Source organism: Lemur catta, chromosome 6 (assembly GCF_020740605.2).
Source record: "Lemur catta isolate mLemCat1 chromosome 6, mLemCat1.pri, whole genome shotgun sequence".
Lineage (NCBI taxonomy): Eukaryota > Metazoa > Chordata > Mammalia > Primates > Lemuridae > Lemur > Lemur catta.
The window spans coordinates 93,257,175-93,276,669 of NC_059133.1; the positions used below are offsets into that span (position 1 = coordinate 93,257,175).

At 49.3% G+C, this 19,495-nt stretch overlaps 2 protein-coding genes across 10 annotated transcripts; both read left to right on the forward strand.

Annotated features, from left to right (window-relative positions):
- Positions 1-1,730: 1,730 nt before the first annotated feature.
- ING4 (inhibitor of growth family member 4) lies at positions 1,731-9,322 on the forward strand. Of its 8 annotated transcripts, none has more exons than XM_045554494.1 (8): positions 1,732-1,814; positions 4,995-5,066; positions 6,786-6,952; positions 7,131-7,245; positions 7,402-7,510; positions 7,768-7,915; positions 8,164-8,225; positions 8,337-9,322. In XM_045554494.1, exons 1-8 carry the CDS (start codon positions 1,778-1,780, stop codon positions 8,374-8,376), a joined length of 750 nt encoding a protein of 249 aa, XP_045410450.1. In that variant the 5' UTR covers positions 1,732-1,777; the 3' UTR covers positions 8,377-9,322. The 8 variants fall into 8 exon arrangements, with proteins under 8 accessions (XP_045410457.1, XP_045410450.1, XP_045410451.1 ...); XM_045554495.1 differs by having other exon boundaries at positions 7,405-7,510; XM_045554496.1 differs by having other exon boundaries at positions 7,131-7,236.
- A 597-nt stretch (positions 9,323-9,919) lies between these two features.
- Positions 9,920-19,291, forward strand: LOC123640117 (acrosin binding protein). 2 transcript variants are annotated; one of them, XM_045554502.1, is made up of 10 exons: positions 9,920-10,041; positions 10,353-10,571; positions 10,751-10,845; positions 11,341-11,458; positions 12,407-12,869; positions 13,351-13,483; positions 15,723-15,902; positions 15,994-16,161; positions 18,341-18,424; positions 18,953-19,291. In XM_045554502.1, the coding sequence occupies exons 1-10, from the start codon at positions 9,999-10,001 to the stop codon at positions 19,073-19,075; spliced, it is 1,626 nt and encodes a 541-aa protein (XP_045410458.1). In that variant the 5' UTR covers positions 9,920-9,998; the 3' UTR covers positions 19,076-19,291. The 2 variants fall into 2 exon arrangements, with proteins under 2 accessions (XP_045410458.1, XP_045410459.1); XM_045554503.1 differs by having other exon boundaries at positions 16,084-16,161.
- Positions 19,292-19,495: the final 204 nt, after the last annotated feature.

Here is a 19,495-nt window from a genome sequence, read left to right on the forward strand (position 1 = left end):
ATGGCACTCTAGCCAGGGTGACAGAGTGGGACTCTGCCTCAAAAAAAGAAAAAAAAAAAGAACTGGGCCACATAGCAGGAGGTTGAGCAGGGAGCTTCATTTACAGCTGCAGTCCATTGCACTGCCCATTGCTCGCATCACCGCATAAGCTCCGCCTCCTGTCCGATCATCGGCTGCATTAGATTGTCAGAGGAGCCCAAACCCTACTGTAAACTGAGCATGAGAGGGATCTAGGTTGCATGCTCCTTATGAGAATCTAATGCCTGATCTGAGGTGGAGCTGAGGCAGTGATGCTAGGGCTGGGGAGCTGCTGCAAATGCAAATTATCATTAGCAGAGAGGTTTGACTACACAATAAATGCACTTGAATCACTCCGAAACCATCCCCCACCCCCAGAAAAATTGTTTTCCATGAAACCTGTCCCTGGTGCCAAAAAGGCTGGGGACCACTGTTTTAAAGGATACACTCACACTCATTGCAACAACTATGAGGTGCAGAGAATAACAGTAACTTGTTACTCTCATTGAACAGAAAAGGAAATAAGCACAGAGATTAAATTACTTATCCAAGGGCATGACTCTTAAGTAGGGTGAAGTCTCCCAGATCTTATTGCTGTATCTTACCACCTGCACACTAGTAAACCTGGGGTTTCACCTTGCACTGCTTCACCTATTTGGTCTAAATTATGCAGCTGAAAATCTGTCTTCATGTTAAGAAAGCTGCCATGTGGCATTGATGATTATTATGAAAGATGTGTGAGTTACGGGTGGCAACTAACTCCAAGATACTACTAACTTACACCACTATTAGGTTATGGGCTTTGACTTCCATTTCCCTAGTGTTGTGGCAGCTTATTATGCCCTTGATTGCTTTCCATTCTGATGAAAAGCAGAGTTCACTGTACTATAGCTGACCAATGTGATGGCTGGGATCTAACTGGCCCAGTTGTGAAACAGCTCCGTGCCTCAATCCCTTCAGAATTGTGATATTAGCATCACGTAAAAATTCAAAAAGGGAAACAGAAACATGAGATTTCCCTCTTAGTGGCAAGAGAGCAAGGCCCCAGGTAGTATTTTATACATGAAAATGTATTTGAGTGTAAAGGACAGGAGGCCTGATAAAAGCTGTGCAGAATTACAGCTTCATCGTAATTCTTTGCATTTATAAGTAGGAAATTTATAAATAATTAATCTCTGTCAAGTTAAAAATAATATTGGGGAGATGGTGTTTGTGTTAGTGAATAGAAATGCAGAGGGTTTAAATGTCTTAAGGTCCGATACTCTTCCCCAACTTAAACTAGTATAGCTGCCTTAGAGAAAGAAAGTCCTGCTTCAGCTGGGACCTGCTCTAATCATCAGCTTCATATTCTGAAAAAGAGAAAAAAAGTTGGATTTTCTAGTCATTGAAAGGGGATATTTACGGATACAAACCTGAAGAAAACAATTCCCCCCATTACTACACATTCCCGATTTGGAGGGAAAAAAGTTTGCTAGAGAATGCAAAATGGCGACCCCAGTGACGTAATACTTGCCCCAGTCGCGTTCTGGGGCCTCTGTAAGGGCGGAAGAGGGCTACAGCCGCCTCGCTACGGACGATCGTAGCTACCCAGCAAAAGGAAAAGTTACAGGGTCGGGCGGATGTGTCCTGGTGAGTAATTTACTAAGGGCGGAAGTTCTCTTTTGAGGGCGGAAAGGCTTTAACCCCAAAATAACTTCGGCTCTTGTCGTGTTTCAGTCACTTCCGGGGCGGATCGGAAGTTGCTTTGTTTTGCTTCAAGATGGCTGCGGGGATGTATTTGGAACATTATCTGGACAGTAAGAGCAGGCTGGAGGAGGGGGTCAGGGGCCATAGAGTGGTGGGGGGATCGGGGCCGAAAGGATTTGTGGCCCTGAAGTCCAGGTGACGAGAAGGTCACAATTGTGAACGGGTTCCGTGGGATGAAATATCGAAGGGTGTAAAGAAAGAGGGGGCGGGGCAGCAGGATGGAGGCCTCGCTGTTGGGTGTAGACGAGGGAGGGGCTGCGCGGTGGGGTTAAGGGCTGTGTCTTGAAGGGCTAGTAAGCATAGCCGGGAAGATATTTCTAGCCCCCATTCTACGGGGTCTCCAGCCCCAGGGTAGATTTTTTTCCCCCAAAGTCGTACAGAATCGTATCACCCACTGCCATTTGGGGCAGCGGCAAAGACCTCTTTGAGCCTCCTCCACTCAATTCTTCCTCAGAAGTGGCTTCTCATGGGGTTGGGGGTGGTGGTGGAGAGCGACCACTGTCACATGATGAGCTGGAACGCTTCTCTTCATGGAGTAAAGATTCAGTTCCCACCAAATGGAAATTTGGTGTTATGTTTATGCCATTTGGGTAATCCACCCCTTCACAAAGCCTATCGCCCTGTGCACTTCCATTTTTCTTAAGGTCTGGAGTCATTTATTCAACAAATTTTTATTGAGGTCGTATGGGTCAGACATAAGAGCAGGCACTGGGGATGATAAAAAATGAGTAAGACACAGCCCCTGCCCTCAAGATGCTTACAATCTAATAGGAAACAGATTCTGCAATAAAACAGTGTGACAAGAGAAATAATGTATATATGTTAAAAGGACAGTTAGGAACACTGGAGAAAGAGAATAATTACCTAGAGATGTAGGTAAAGCTTTAAAGAGAAGGTGATGTTTTAATAGTGTCTTAAAGGTTATTTATTTGCCAGTGAGAAGAGAGGAAGGGAATTCCAGGTTGGGGAAAGCATCAGCAAATGTACTGTGATTGTTTTATGGCAAAGTCTTGGAAAAGTGAGGTCACAGTGTTTGATCTCTAAGGTGAGAGATTGGGAAGTGAGACTGGAGAGAGAGGCTGGGGCTAGATTGGACAAGGTTTTTTAAGCCAAGCTAGGGAGTTTGCATTTTAAAGTAGAGTATGATTTGGGTGGTTTTTTTTTTTTTTTTTTTTTGACATAGGGTCTCACTCTGTTTCCTGGGCTAGAATGTAGTGTCATCGTAGCTCGCTACAGCCTTGAACTCCTTGTCTCAAGCAATCCTCCCTCCTCAGCCTCCAAGTAGCTAGGACTACAGGTGTGCACTACCATTCCCCACTAATTTTTTTACAATTATTTTTTGTAGAGATGTCTCACTATTTTCCCCAGCCTGGTCTGGAACTCCTGGCCTGAAGCAGTCCTCCCACCTCAGCTTCCCAGGCCTGAGCCACTGTGCCTCACCAAATGTGACTTTTATAAATGAAAATAACTGATGTATGGTAAATTGGAGCATGATAACATTGATAACAGGGAGATGAATTAGTGATGACAGTCCAGGTCAGAGACGAGAATCTGATCTTATGGAGTGACAGAAGTATTCAGGAGTTAAATATGGTAGGACTGACTGAATGACTAAGTGGTTGAGAGAGAAGGAAGACTTTAAGGTAGATTCTTCCTTCTTGGAAAGTGGGATAGACAATATACCAACGATAAGATAGGAAATTCAGGAGTAATAGTAACATATTTAATTCAGTTTAAACTTAATCATAGGAATGGTAATTGTACCCATAAAAGTGAATGAGATCGTTCAGGGGGGAAAACCAGTAAAGTGAGAAACTGAGAGGACTAAAATGTAATCTCAAGAAAACATGAACATTTAAGGGACAGGCCAGGTACAGTGGCTTACACCTGTACTCTCAGCTACTTGGGAGGTTGAGGCAGGAAGATCGCTGGAGGCCAGGAGTTTGAGACTGGCCTGGGCAACAATACAAGACTTCATCTCTTAAAAAAAGAAATTTAAGGGAGCAGGCTAAGAAAATGTCAATGTTGTAGTTACCAGAAGGTATATGATGAGATTTGGAATCCTAAAAGGACGAAAGTTACTCAAAGAAGAGAAGATGGTGCCAGCTGCTTCAGAGATATTTTTTAGGATAGAACTAATAACAGATCATTTGATTTGGCAAGTCACTGGTGACTTAATCTCAGCAAACTGGTGGTAGCAGACCTGAGGTTGTAGGTTAAAGCAGTATTGGCATTTTAAAAGTTTGAGGAGGAGTTTTGGGATGAGAGTTTTCTTACATTGGGGGGACAAATATTCATGCATTTATTTAAATGCTTATTGAGTACCTTCTGCATACAAGTTATAATTCTAAACACTAGGGAAATAGGAGAGAATAAGACAAACACGTCTCTCCACCTGGAGGGTTGGAAAGACAGATACCAAATAACTAATTGCACAATTTTTTAAGTACAGTTGGATAAGTGCTAAAAAAGATAGACAACCTTGAGATAATATCTAGGGTACTTCTCGGAGTCTGGGAAAGTCAAATTTGAGCTGAACTTTGAAGAACGAATAGAAATTTAGTAGGCCAGGAGGTGTGGTGGGGGTGAGATGAGGAAGATGAAGCAGTGCATTCCAGACAGACAGAATGGCATGTGGAAAGCCAAGTGGCAGGAAGGGCACTAGCCAGTGTGAAGCTCTGAGAGAAGGCCAATGCGATCAGAACAGAGGGAGCACGAAGGGAGACTGGCGTGAGTTAAGGCTGGTGTGAGGTAAGCAAGGGCCAGAAAGTGCAGAACATCCTGAGAGCAATAAGAAGTTACTGGAAAGTTATAAGCAGGGGAGTGACTTGATCAGGTTTGCATTTTTTTAAAAGCACGTTCTTGCTACTATATGGAGAGTTGATTGGAAGGGTATGTGTGTTAAGTAGTAGCGGATACCAGGAGAGTATTTGTAAGTTGCGGACAAGGAGCTTGGAAGCAGAGATTGAAAATACAGAATAAAGAAAGACTGATTTGTAAAGTAAGGTCACTGAAGAGAAAAAGGGTGGGCTAGCTAGCTGTACAGAGATGGAAAAGTTTGTTGTGTAGAGAAAGAGATGAGCATGGCCTCTTGTAAGAGAAGAACAATGGAAGGATCCTGTCACAGATCAATCCAGAGGTTCGAAGGAGGGAAAACTGAACTGTACTTTAGAAGAAGTTATAAAGCCAGTGCATAGTCCAGTGATTATCAGTTTCTCTCTCTTCCCTAGGTATTGAAAACCTCCCCTTTGAATTACAGAGAAACTTTCAGCTCATGAGGGACTTAGACCAAAGAACGGAGGGTATGTACAGAGTAAGGAGTTCCTATGTGTAATGAGCTTGTGTAATCATTTATTTTTCTGCATGGTGTTACCATATCATCTGGTGTGATCTGGAGAACTGCGGCTTCTCTCTCTCTTTTTTTACTCTCTTGCAATTCTTAAAAGAAGATAATGATCCTCATTTCTCTATTAGCTTTTCCATAACAAATGGAGTATTGAAACAATGCCTCAACAATTCAAAGATTTTATGTTCTTTATACCTTCCTCAAGAAGAATTCAAGAAACCAGTCAACTCTAGAGTCATTTCTGCTCTCCACGTTTGATATATTTATAGGATGACTAGAATGTTTACTTCACTGCATTGTTAATGTTACTATCACAAAATTCACAGTGTGGCTTTAGACTGCAACTTACGTTGGTAGACGGGAGCTTTGCTGTATAAGTTCATAAAAAGAGAAAGAAAGAAAAGCAGTAATTAATATGAGGATCTCTACACTGTATTCTTCAAGCTTACAGAAGCATTTGGTACCATCTACAGCATTGGACGTTGGGCAAATTGGCTGCATTGGGGCATTCACTTGGAGCCTGAGGGAGGCTATTCTACAGTGGTCAGGTTGGTCTCTTCAAGATCAAAGATGTCTGTTGGACCTATCCCTATACCCACTGAAGGATATGTATGTCTTATCTTCCATCCTATGTAGCCATGCTTAAGGAAGTAACAGGCTGGTGTTGGGATGCATGAAGCTGTGTCCTAAGTTACACTGGGTAAGTTTACTCATGAAAAGATGAACATCATCTAAAATCCGGAGCATGACTCCCTAAGAACTGCTTGCCAAATGGTGAGAACCAGCTAGCTTGCTTTCTTATATCGTCCTAATTCTTGAGTTCATGCACAGAAAGACCAGTTGGAGATTATGGAACTACATGCTTTTTCAGCTTCTTCCAAGGACCTGGACTGCAGTGGAACGTAAACATAGTGTGTTTGCATATCCCCTGGTTATCCGTTGCTGCACTATGTTAGAGTCAGACTTTTGTCTCTTTCTGTTGACATTTTTATGAGCCCTACCAAATATTAGGCAATAGACATCTACAGTCTCAGTGTCCTGGGACATCACCAATCTTCCATTATTAAAATGTCTGAAGCAATATCTAAGATGAACAGGAAAAAAGTGATGGAAAATTTAACCAAGTTGCAAATGATGAGCAAAATAAAGTGGGCAGTAAGGTAAGCAGAACGACAACTACGTGGATGAAATGGGGCCTAATTTAAAATTGCACGATATAGATGTACACACTTGGAAGCCAGCAGCAGCAGGTAACCCAGCCTGGTTTGCAGCAGTCAGTGATGCTGTGGGATGTTTTTGAGACAAGAAACAAGGCAGCTTTTGAGACAAAATTCGTGGGTCAGGAAGCAGCAAGCCCTACAAAGAAGCATCTTCCGACATCAACAAAAATATACTTCATATTAATGTGGTGTGCAGAGGACCCCTCGTTGTGTTTCAATAATTTAAGTTCCAACTATGATAGCAGTGTTTTCAGCACCTTGAAGGCACCGTTAAAGCAAATATTGTGAATATGTTGCATTATTTGAGTACATGGCACAGTACCAACGAATGTTCAGTTCGTTTTAGTTGGAAGGTTATCATGGTCAATGGAAAAGGTCCAAGGAACAAGAGGAAGAAGTGTGTTTCACCTAGCCACTCAGGGGCCATTGTGACCAGGCCTCTGTCTCTGTTGTAGACCTGAAGGCTGAAATTGACAAGTTGGCCACTGAGTATATGAGTAGCGCCCGCAGCTTGAGCTCCGAGGAAAAATTGGCCCTTCTCAAACAGATCCAGGAAGCCTATGGCAAGTGCAAGGAATTTGGTGACGACAAGGTGCAGCTTGCCATGCAGACCTATGAGATGGTATGGCCCTGTTCATGGCTCCCCACCTATCTCCCATCTAATCCTCAGGGTCTTAGACCCCTCCTTCAGCTGTATTGGGATCTGTCTTGGGTCTGGGAGATCCATAGAATCTGCCTCAGCCTATTTTCTTTTATCAGAACCAGCCTGGTACCTCTCCTTCTCCTTCCTTTCCACCCAGGTGGACAAACACATTCGGCGACTGGACACAGACCTGGCCCGTTTTGAGGCTGATCTGAAGGAGAAACAGATTGAGTCAAGTGACTATGACAGCTCTTCCAGCAAAGGCAAAAAGAGTGAGGAGGGGGGACGGGGCTGTGAGAGGTGGGGCAAGGATCCAAAGGGAGAAGAAGTCTATGGGGCAGGGGGCACCAGGCTCAAAAGAGGGGAAAGAGAGAGGACTTAACCCATCGTTCTGTCTCCTGCCTTCTGGCTTTCCCCTTCTTTCCTAGAAGGCCGGACCCAAAAGGAGAAGAAAGCTGCTCGTGCTCGTTCCAAAGGGAAAAACTCAGATGAAGAAGCCCCCAAGGCTGCCCAGAAAAAGTTAAAACTTGTGCGCACGTGAGTGTATCAGGGTGTCCTTTGCCAAATGAGATACCCTTCTCTCCCAGTGCCCTGCTCCCACCCTGCACTGCCCCTTGCCACTTTCTGTGTCTTCTGTGCCAGTGACTAACTCTTATCATTTTGGGATCTGCTGGATAGAAAGGAGAAGCCACAAATCATTTGCCCCACCAGGATCTCCTTCTGGCACCTCTGAAAGCCTCAGGTCATAGCTTCCCTTCCTGCAGATGACATTTTCTCTTCCTCTTGGCATGCAGAAGTCCTGAGTATGGGATGCCCTCAGTGACCTTTGGCAGTGTCCACCCCTCTGATGTGTTGGATATGCCTGTGGATCCCAACGAACCCACCTATTGCCTTTGTCACCAGGTCTCATATGGAGAGATGATTGGCTGTGACAACCCTGATGTGAGAACCGTTTTGCCTCAGGATGGGGAATTCTTTGGGGAATGAAGAGAGAGTGGGTACAAGAGGGAAAAACTCACGGTTGAATAGTGGGACTTCAGAATACAAGGAAGGTAGTTGGAGCTTGTTGGCCTTGGGACTTCCAAGAACTCTTCAAAGAGATTCCTAAGGAATATGTGGGGGCTTCCTTTCCTTCTTCTGCCACACCCAGGCCCCTGACTTCTGCTTCTTCCATCTTCTTCCTCTTCCAGTGTTCCATCGAGTGGTTCCACTTTGCCTGTGTGGGGCTGACGACCAAGCCTCGGGGGAAATGGTAAGTGAGAGAGTTGTGGCAGGAGTTGGAGGATCCCTAAGCTGAATGTTAGCGGGCATACTTCCTTTCATTCACTTTCTCCCTCCCCTTCTCTTTCACATTCCTTTTCAGGTTTTGCCCACGCTGCTCCCAAGAACGGAAGAAGAAATAGATAAAGGCCTTGGATTCCAACACAGTTTCTTCCACAACCCCTGACCTGGGCTGGTGGGCAGAGGAATGCCTGTGCTGGGGCCGGGGGTTCACGGAGAAGTGGATGGCTCAGTACTGTCATCCCTTCTCCTCCCCTCTCCCCACTCCTGGTGCTGAGGCTGCATCCAAACCCTGGTAGGGAGGGGTGCCGCAGCCACTTACGGTATGTGCTCTCCTTCAGCCCTCCCCCTTCAAAGGGAAGTGGTCTTGCCCACTGTCCTTTTGCCTCCATGCTGAGGTTGGTGCTGTATTTCAGAGGGAGGGTCCTCTTTATTCCCCTTGCTTTGTATTTAAAGACTGGGGCAGTAGCATGGGGGCTAGGTGTGATAAACCTGCTTCTCCATTCTTCATTCCCCCTCCCCTGTGGGGGGGGCCTCTTCATTCCCCCTCCCCTGTGGGGGGCTAGGTGTGATAAACTTGCTTCTCCATTCTCTTCCTGCTTTTTTCATGGTGGGGGATCTCCCAGATCATCTGGGCTCTGATACCCCTAGTTGAAGGGGCACCCCTTCCTCTGTGCCAAGGGGATTCATCCTGGCCTTGTGAATGGGAGAGGGGGCAAGGTGGAATGCAGATAACTCACATGTAAAAGGAATTTGGGTAGGTAAATAAAAGCTATACATGTTGGCCTGCTGTGTTTATTGTAGAGACACGATTTTAGTACATGTGCTAAGCATTCTTTTTGCATCCTCTGGGTTGGATGAGAGGCGGGAGGATGGCATGCCAGAAGTAGGACAAGACATGAAAGCAGAAGTGGCACCTCTGCACCAGAACCCACAACTTCTCAACTTGGGGAAGACAAAGGTGGCTGGAGAGCATGCCTCAGACCAGATGTCTCCAAAACTTTGTAAATGGTGCATCTTCATAAAACATCTTTCACTTAATTTCCAATAAATGATGTATTTGTGTTATGTATGTGTATTACTGTACTAAATATTAGCTTGACTTCTTATTTTAAACATGAAACAAGATACAAAAACAAAAATTTTCCTCCCATACTTGAATGGATTGTCTTCCTCACCTCCCCCTAGGAAACCGTATCATTAGACCACTGAGCCTTCCTAACCTCGGCGTCTCCCTCATCTGAACCCTGCTCTTGTTTTCCTCTTTGACCCGCTTCTTGCATGGAAGTGTTCTCTCAGTTCCTACCCAGATAAGCCTTAACTTTGTTTTGTACATTCCATCTGTGCCTGCCCCAGAACCGCGCCTGTACTCACATCTAGGTCTTACTGCCTGTTGGGCAAACTGCTTCCCTAAGACCCAGTTTCCTCATTTGTAAAACAGTGATAACGGTATCCACCTTATAGGATTACTATGGCAATTAAATAAGGTCATACACGTAAAGAACAACACGGCCTGCTCCGCTGAAGACACGAAACGAGCGGAACCTTTTGCCGTCCTTATCTGGAGCGCGCGGGGCGCGCGCCGGTTTCCGAGCCCCGCCCCTCCGGCGCCCCGGCTGTTCGTGACGTCCCCGCCGCACCTTCTGCCTCCGCCCCGCCGGCCGGCCCGCGCCCCCGCGGCGTCCTGGCTTGGCCGGTTAGAGGCCGCTTTCATCTTAGAAAGGCGTGCCGGTCTTCTGGGGCCATGAGGCAGCTAGCCGCGGGCCTCGTCCTCGCAGTCCTGAAGGGTGAGAGGTTCCCGCCCGCGAGGCTCTTCCTCGCCCCGCTCAGTCCTCCACCTCCCGAGAGCCCTTGTCTTACCGTTTCTGAACCGCTTTCTCTTGGTAATCGCGTTGGGTCTGCTCCCTAGCTTCTGAGGTCCCCCCTGATCGCCCCCTGGGGTCAGACCTTTGCCTCCCCCACTAGAATCCCGTCCCCTGGTCAGCAGGGAGAACTCACTGAGGACCCCCGTCCCTAATTTGCTAGTCTGGGTCTGTGCTGGGCCCGGAGCGGGTTTGGGGGCTCCGTCCATCCATCCGTCTGTTCGTCCGCTCTGCAGCGCTACTCCTGCCCCTGACTCCTGCCCCAGCCCAGGATTCGACTTTGGCCCCCACTCCGGGCAGCCCTCTCTCTCCCAGCGAGTACGAACGCTTCTTCGCACTGCTGACCCCAACCTGGAAGGCGGAAACTACCTGCCGCCTCCGTGCAACCCACGGCTGCCGGAACCCCACACTCGTCCAGCTGGATCAATATGAAAACCATGGCTTGGTGCCAGACGGTGAGGGCCACACTAGTGGGGAAACTGAGGCACCAAGAGCGTTCACCCAAACCTCTGGGGCAAAAGCCCTGTGCTCATGTGAGACAGGGAAGTATATGCAGGCACCTCACCCTGAGCCCATGTTCTCCTCTCCCCAGTTCTCCTTGTGTGCTCATCTTCTCCACTCCACCGTTTCTCAGGTGCTGTCTGCTCCGACCTTCCTTATGCCTCCTGGTTTGAGTCTTTCTGCCAGTTTACTCAGTATCGGTGCTCCAACCATGTCTACTATGCCAAGGTGAGGCCCAGGCCAAAGGTTGGATCTGGTGTCCCAGGGCCAAGGCAGAGGCAGTGGCAGTGGGACGTTGAGGAAGGGCTCCCCGGAGGGCCATCCTTAGATCCTCCTTGCCTGCCATTTGCCAATCACTTATCCAAATCATGTATGAATACAGTCTCACCTTGGGCATTCAGATTACAATCCTGCCACTGCAAGAAAAGTAGGAAAGAGGGATGGGAAGAGGCAAAGAGACAAGCCTTTCCATTTGTCCTAACAGGTCAATGATTTCCAAGTTAAATGCAAAAGAGTGATGGCAGGGGTGTGGCCCAGACAGAGTTTTGTCTTCCAGAGAGGGACCCTTTCTCAGGTCTAGAGGGTTCCAGCAAGGACAATGTCCCTTTGTCCGTGCCCAGAAACTGTGAGAGATGAGACATGCTGGAAATGGGGCTGAGGAATCAGCCGGAGCAGAAGTCTCCCTTTGGGAAAGGTGTTCCCATTTTCCTTCTCTCCCTGCAGAGGGTCCGGTGCTCCCAGCCAGTCTCTATTCTCTCACCTAACACTCTCAAGGAGGTGGAAGCTCTAGCTGAAGTCTCGGCCACCACGATGACCTCCCCCATCTCACCCCACTTCACAGGTGAGACCCTCACAGTGCCTGGGAGACCACCAGCTACTCCTTCCACGATTCCCAGAGCCCAGGATATAAGGCATCTGTGGTAGGGAAATGGGAAGCATATGGGCAGGAAGGGGGCACTAATAGACAGCCATTTTCGGAAGGGAGAGTTCACTTTTTTTTTTTTTTGAAACGGGGTCTCACTCCATCACCCAGGCTAGAGTGCAGAGGCATCATCATAGCTCACTGCAACCTTGAACTCCTGGGCTCAAGCAATCCTCCTACCTCGGCCTCCCGAGTAGCTGAGACCACAGGTGTGCACCACCATGCCCAGCTAATTTTTTAATATTTTGTAGAGATGGGGTCTCACTTTGCTGTCCTGGCTGGTCTCAAACTCCTGGCCTCAAATGATTCTCCTGCCTCGACCTCTCAAAGTGCTAGGATTACAGGATTGAGTCACAGCAACCAGCCAAGAGTCTGCCTTTGTATTAACACGTTAGGGCCCTCCTGGACCAGAATCTCTTCTGCCATTATTTATATTCTGCCCTGAATCCATTTTTCCTAGCTCCAAAGACATTCCTGCATTGGATATCCTCTGGGACTTTTATAAGCTAACAACCTTCACTTCAGAAAGAATTAGTTGCTAGCTACTCAGAATACTTGGTGTTTCCTAAGGGAAAGGGACAAAAGATGGTATTTGAGGTAGGAGTTAGGCAAGAGGAGCACTTGCCAGGGAGGTGGGAAGGTGACACATGTTACCAGCACCACAATTGCCATGGGAATGCCCTTTTATTTTAATATTTATATTTTCTGTGTTTTTTCTCCTTAACTGTGTGTTTAAGTGTCATTTGGTCTGTTTTCTTCTGCCTTTGCGTTTTTGTGTGTGTCCCTCTGTGAACAGACACTCACGGGCCAGAAGCCTGATCATCTCTTTCCCTTTTCTTTCTCTGTCCCTCCCAAACCCTGCTGCAGTCACGGAACGACAGGCCTTCCCACCCTGGCCTGAGCGGCTTAACAACAATGTGGAGGAGCTCCTGCAATCCTCCTTGTCCCTGGGAGGCCAGGAGCAAGCCACAGATCACAAGCAGGAACAAGGAGTGGAGCACAAGCCGGAGCAGATGCAAGAACATAAGCAGGAGGAGGGGCAGGAAAAAGAAGAGCAAGAGGAGGAGCAGGAGGAGGAGGGAAAGCAGGAAGAAGGACAGGGGACAGAGGAGGGCCTGGAGGCCATATCTGGGGTGCAGACAGATGCAGAGCCCAAGTTCCAATCTGAATCTTCTAACCCTTCCTCTTTCACTCCCCGGGTACGAGAAGTGGAGTCTCCTCCTATGATGATGGAGAACATCCAGGAGCTCATCCGATCAGCACAGAAAATGGATGAAATGAATGAAATATACGATGAGGAACCCCACTGGAGACATCAAAACCCTGGCAGGTAGAGGAAGTTCTGACTCCCTCACCGGCCCTGCCCTCCCTGCTGCTGTCTTTGGGAATGAGAAGCCCATTCTCCCAGCTTCAGCCTGTAGACCTGTGCAGACCTGCTGGGGCTTCCGGCACAGCTAGCAACTGCCTGCCTCAGCCACTCTGTGCCCATCACCAGCCTGAGTGCTGCCCCACGTGCTCATCACTGTGTGATATAGTGGGGTGAGCCCTGTCTGTGGAGCCGCCAGGCGTGGGTTCTGGTCTTGTCTCTGCCCTGATTAGTACTGCAACCTTGGCAAAGTTATTTCTCCTTTCTGGACCCCAGTTCCTCATTTGTAAAAGGAGGCAATTGGTCCAAAGTCTTCTAAGGCCCCATGCTGAGCATGCTGTGTGCGTGTGACCAAGACCAGATGCTAAGGGGAGGGAAGAGAGTGGGCGTAGCTTTCTGCCCAGCTGGCCGGCCCATCCCCACAGTCAGTGCTGTCTTCTTGCAGCCTCCTGCAGCTGCCCCACTCAGAGGCCTTGCTGGTGCTGTGCTATTCAATTGTGGAGAACACCTGCGTCATCACCCCCACTGCCAAGGCCTGGAAGTACATAGAAGAGGAGATCCTTGGTTTCGGGAAGTCGGTATGCCTGCCATACTGTTTAACAGATACATGCCACTGGGCATTCTCGGGGGGGGGGGGACAGGGAAAACATGAGGCCTAGTTGGAGAGATTCTCTCCATGGAACTTTCTTCTTTGGAAGGCATCTCCAGCCCACTTTAAAGGAGAAAGGCTCAAGACCTAGTCTGGAATCCAGTGCAGTCTGGAATTCATTGTTTTCCTCTCTGAGTTGTCAGGCTTTGAGTCACCCTTTGATCCAATTCACCGTCTTCAGTACCTAGCTTTGCCTTAAGCGCAGCTCTCCCTCTTTCCATGGGCTTCACAGAACCCCTTCTAGGGAATCTGTAAAGAGATCCCTGTCTCGGGGTATCCTCAACACCCAGCAAGTCTATTCTCGGGAAAATATACTTTAAACTTTGGAATAATACAATGTAGCAAACATTTGTTGAGAGCTCATATGCCATCCATTCACGCATTTGTTCAACAAATGCTGATTTTTGGGAGCACCAACCCGTTACTAGGTATTTGGGATGTTAGCAGTGCATACAGTAGGTCCCATCCTCTGTCCTTTTGGAATCTAGTGGGGGAGAGAGACAAGGAAATACGCAGGACACTGTGATGGGATCAGCACTGTAACGGGTAAACACAAAGTGCAGAGAGGGCAGATGGGGTGGGGGATACCTCTCTGTGTTTGGCAGGATTAGAGAATGCTTTTGAGAGGAACTGATGTTTAAACTGAGACCCGAAGAAAAAGGAAGCTAGGCAAAAGAAGGGGCCGGTAGAAGGCTTCTGGTAGAGGGACTAGTATGTGCAAAGGCTCTAAGGCAGAGAGGAGTAGAAATTTCATGAGGGACTAAGAATGAGCATACTTGTTCTGCCCTTAAGGGGCCCAGAGCCCCCGAGGGGGTTAATCCCAATAGAGTATTGTTACGGAAGGAGTGTGGTAGGTGCTGGGGAGAGGTTTGTAAAAAGGTGTAGGAAGTTCAAGGGTCATGGAGAGGGCCCAATGAATTTTATGGCTTGGATACGGAAACAGTAAGGAGTCCATTTTACCTGGAGCAAAGCAGCAGGGGACAGGATCAAAGAGATAGGGTCATAATACGAAAATCTTGAATGGCAGTCTCAAGCATTTATACTTAATTTGATAGGACAGGGGAAGTCAATAGAGATTTTTGGTCAGGAACATGATAATGCCCCCTTCATGTGCTGCTGGGAGGAACAAGCAAGGGGAGGTAAGAGATTTCATGCAGGCACTTTGGGAGAGGCAGGAGGATCGCTTGAGGCCGCGAGTTCAAAACCAGCCTAGGCAACATAGCAAGACACCATATCTACAAAAAATTAGCTGGGCGTGATGGTGCACAAGGACAGGAGGATCACCTGAACCCAGGAGTTCGAGGTTGCAGTAAGCTGTGATCATGCCCCTGCTGCACTCCAGCCTGGGTGAAAAAAAAGAAATTTCATGCACTGTGACAGGAGGTGGCATTGACTGAGGATGCTGCTTAGTACACTCCTCCAGCTAGTGCTGAGGAAGCTCCGTCAGGGCAGAGTCCCGCAGGGAGATGAGACTCCACTCTGAAAAATATCTTCCAAGAGTTTGGCGGTTTTGAACCCAGGTGCTTGGGTAGAGTGTCAGTTTTAGAGTTACAAGGACCTGGATCCATGTCCCAGCGTCACCATCTGTTAGGCATGTGGCTTTGAGCAACTTACTCAACCTCGATGGCCTCAGTTTCCTCATCAGTAAATGGGGATATTGTTAGTATCTGTGCTATTACGGGGTTCTTGTGAAGGCTAAATGAGATGAAAGCATTTATAGCCATGGTGCCAGCACTGTGTTACCTCTTTGTAAATATTAGCATTATCACTGGCAGAGATTGAGAAGGGGGAGGCTTATGATTTCTTTGCAGGGAGGCTGATTTAGGGGTGATCGTGGGTCACCCAGTGGTATATTTTCTGTCAGGCAGTTGGCAATGAGGATTTGGAGCTCAGGAAAGAGATCAGAGCTGGCGATAAAGATTTGGGTGTTGCCTACAGACAGATGACAATGACCCAAGAGTAGATAAATCATCCAGGAAGAGGGTGAAGAAACAGAGAGCCAGGCCCGGTCCTTGAGGAACCCTTGGGGAGGGAGACGGAGGGAAACGCCGGAGAAGCTTTCGGAAGAGGCCTAATGCAAAGACGTCCTGGCAGGCCCTCCCTGGAGAGCTGAGGCGTGGGAGAGGGCAGGCCACCTAGTCTCAGCCTCACCCACAATCCTGCCTCAGGTCTGTGACAACCTTGGGCGGCGACACACATCTACCTGTGCCCTCTGTGACTTCTGCTCCCTGAAGCTGGAGCAGTGCCACTCTGAGGCCAACCTGCAGCGGCAGCCGTGTGACAACTCCCACAGGACGCCTTTTGTCAGCCCCTTGCTCACCTCCCAGAGCCTGTCCATGGGCACCCAGGTACCGCGCTGCACAGCCTGCGGTGGGGAGGCAGAACTGGGAGGCCCGTGGGGGGTGGGTGTGCGCTTCCCCCTCGTCTCCTGTGCCACAGGTAGGGCACACGGAAATGGGCCGCTTTTATGGGCTGGATATGTACGGCGGGCTCCGCATGGACTTCTGGTGTGCCCGGCTTGCCACAAAGGGCTGCGAAGACGTCCGAGTCTCTGGCTGGCTCCAGACTGAGTTCCTTAGCTTCCAGGACGGGGATTTCCCCACCAAGGTCAGACCTTTCCCCAGGCTCAGCCCCCCACCCCCACCGCCACCCCGGTTCCTTGCTTTAGGTAGCCCTAGGAGCCCCCTGGCTTTGAGAGCCAGTCCTTGCTGAATGCCCTGCCTGTCTCCAACAGACCATCGCACCCACCCGCCCCACACATAGAATGGGATCATATCTGGCAAAGGAATAGGAACACGGAGTGGGGAGAAAGTGGGGGACTGGGAGGCAGGACATAGAGGTTCTGGTCCCGGCTCTGCCAGTTACTTGTGTTGACTAAAAAAAAAAAAAAAAAAATCAAGCTTTTAAAGAATTAAAGTTAATTTGATTCAGAAGTTTTACTGAGGGCTACATCCCGAGAGAACACCTTTAGAGGTTCTGTCAGACTGCTCCACCACCGTGTTCCAGCCCACCACTTAACATATAGGTGGTGGAGCTTCAGTACGTGCAAAATCACGTCCAGGCTTTGGCACAAGAGTACACCGGGTGGTAGATTACAGAGACGTAATCACTAACCCCATCACATGTGATCGTAGGCACAGGAAGAGGCAGGGACTAGTGTTGTTCATCTATTAAGGAACGTAGTGACTCAGGCAAGAGACGTGGGGAGCCGCGTGCTCCATCCTGTGTTGTCTTCAAAGCATCTCTCTGGAGAGCTGCCCCTCGTTACAGAGCAGAGGTGACCAAGCGTGGCTTCGCACATTTGCTACTCTGTCTCATACTTGTTGAGTGGCTTTGGTCAAGTGACTTCCCCCTCTGGACCAAAGTTAGATTTATCTCTACAGTAAAAGACGAGGTGATGTGCAAAGTGCCCCCCATCCCTGTGATCCGTTACTCGCGTGTCTCATTCTGAAGGGCTCTTTCCCCGGCTCTTCCAGTACTTTCCCCGCTCAGTGAAGTCAACTGGGTACCCCCTCTCCCCAAAGTCACCTCCCCTGTGGGATGACCTGTAGTTGCCGAGAGTCAGGCCTCTCCCTTCTGTGGTTTAGCAGGGAAAACCAGGGCAAAGAAAAGTAGGGGCTGCATAAGAAAGGGCTGGGGGGCTGGACGCGGTGGCTCACACCTGTAATCCCAGCACTGTGGGAGGATCACTTGAGGCCAGGACTTCAAGACCAGCCTGAGCAACATAATGAGACTCCATCTCTACAAAAAATAGAAAAATTAGCGAGGTGTGGTGATGTGCCCATGTAGTCCCAGCTACTGGGAGGCTGAGGCAGGAGGATCGCTAGAGCCCAGGAATTTGAGGTTGCTGTGAGCTATGATGAGGCTTTGCACCCCAGCCTGGGCAACAGAGTGAGACAAAAAGAAAGAAAAGGGCTGGGAGCTGAGCCGAGGGGCCTGTGTCCAGCTCTTGTCCCTGGATCTCTAGACCCGGAAGAGGTCTAAGAGATCAGCTCAGCTGCCCCCTGATTTATAGATGGGGAAGCAAAGTCCAAAGAGGGAAGTGGGCCAGGCGCGGTGGCTCATGCCTGTAATCCTAGCACTCTGGGAGGCCAAGGCGGGTGGATTGTTTGAGCTCAGGAGTTCAAGACCAGCCTGAGCAAGAGCGAGATCCCCGTCTCTACTAAAAATAGAAAGAAATTATGTGGACAGCTAAAAAATATATATAGAAAAAATTAGCCTGGAATGGTGGCGCATGCCTGTAGTCCCAGCTACTTGCGAGGCTGAGGCAGAAGGATCGCTTGAGCCCAGGAGTTTGAGGTTGCTGTGAGCTACGGTGATGCCACAGCACTGTACCCGAGTAACAGAGTGAGACTCTGTCTAAAAAAAAAAAAAAACAAAGAGGGAAGTGATTCACCCCTGTCTCATATTAGAGATTCTTCTACCCTCTCCCTCACTTGCTGTCGTCAGAAGGAGCCTTGCTGTTGGACCACTAACTGGGTCCCCGTCCCATGTTCTGGACCTTTAACCATCCCCTGTCTGCTCCCGGTTCCACTGTCACTTTCCCAGCAAGCTGAGTGGTAGGGCCGCCTCTTCTCATTCTCCCAGGCTCCTGGCTTCTTCCCAGCAACCTGTGCCTGGAGATGGGAGTGGAGGGCAGAGGTGAGGGAGCACGCAGGTGTGGCGGGCCTGGTGCTCGGGGCCACGCCCCTGGCCCTGGTTCTGCCCTTGCAGATACTCTCTGGAGGGCTGGTGTCTTGTAAAGCTTCTGATGCCCTCTCCTCCCTCTCCCTGGCTCCTGGCTTAGATTTGTGACACAGACTATATCCAGTACCCGAACTACTGTTCCTTCAAAAGTCAGCAGTGTCTGATGAGGAACCGAAATCGGAAGGTGAGCCCCCCACCCTGCCCGCTCCTGCCCCCGCCAGCCTCTCCATCAGTCACAGGGGTTGGTGTATTCTGAGCCCCCCAGGCGGCAGCTGGGATGAGGAGAGCACTTCCCTACCTGCATCTCTGGGCCACAGCCCTCCACCAGCACCCTCTCCTCCCCTCCTCCAGGCCCAGCGAGGCCTTCCCAGGTGGGTGGGGGGTGGGGAACACCACAGACAAGAGGGGCAGGCCCTGAGACCACCACAGGAAGAGCCCTCGGCTGGGCTGGGATTGGACACTGAGGTCTCAGTCTTGCTTCCTGTTCTTACTCGCCAAGCAGCCTGGGATGAGGCTCCTCCCGCTGTGAGCCTTAGCCTTCCCATTTCTGAAAGAAGGGGGCTGGGCTGCTTGGCGACATCTGAGCTTCCTCCTTCCCTCTACTGCCCTGGGCCCCTGCCTGCTCACCTTGGGCTCTTGTGGAGCTTCTGACACCTCCCCACTCCTGGTGCCTGGCTCTGGGACACAGACTATGCACCGAATCCCCATGTAGGTGTCCCGCATGAGATGTCTGCAGAACGAGACTTACAGTGTGTTGAGCGCTGGCAAAAGTGAGGACATCGTGCTTCGATGGAGCCAGGAATTCAGCACCTTGACTCTAGGCCAATTCGGATGAGCCAGGATCCATTCTGTCCCCACCCCAGCCCTGCCTTTCCACATTCTCCACTGCTTTTAGATCCTAGATGTCAGTTTGCTTCCAGGCTGCGCCCACAGGTCTCTGACCTGGCTCCTACTCACATTGTCCTTGGGTTGGGGCAAAAGTCCCATAGAGAGCTGTCCTGGGAGCTGCACCCTTCTTAAAGGATGTCTTTATATAAAGTGTTTATTTTAAGCCCGTGTGGCCTATTTTAGTTATGATTCCTATTCAGCTCTGCCACCCTCCCCTATGGGATCAATCCCCAACCCCCCGGTTGTACGGATCCATATGCAGGTGAGAGAACCGCATGGGAACGGTGCTCTGGGAAGCAACAGTCTGCCAGGAGAAGCAGAAGACCTAAGAACTCAGGGAGGTCAGGCCGGGCATGGTGGCTCATGC

Coding starts and splice junctions, on each gene's coding strand:
- ING4 (XM_045554494.1), top strand. CDS start 1,778: ATGGCTGCGGGGATGTATTTGGAACATTATCTGGACA. Junction 5,067..6,785: donor CTTAGACCAAAGAACGGAGG/GTATGTACAGAG, acceptor TCTCTGTTGTAG/ACCTGAAGGCTGAAATTGAC. Junction 7,511..7,767: donor AAGTTAAAACTTGTGCGCAC/GTGAGTGTATCA, acceptor CTTGGCATGCAG/AAGTCCTGAGTATGGGATGC.
- LOC123640117 (XM_045554502.1), top strand. CDS start 9,999: ATGAGGCAGCTAGCCGCGGGCCTCGTCCTCGCAGTCCTGAAGG. Junction 12,870..13,350: donor AGACATCAAAACCCTGGCAG/GTAGAGGAAGTT, acceptor GTCTTCTTGCAG/CCTCCTGCAGCTGCCCCACT. Junction 18,425..18,952: donor TGAGGAACCGAAATCGGAAG/GTGAGCCCCCCA, acceptor ATCCCCATGTAG/GTGTCCCGCATGAGATGTCT.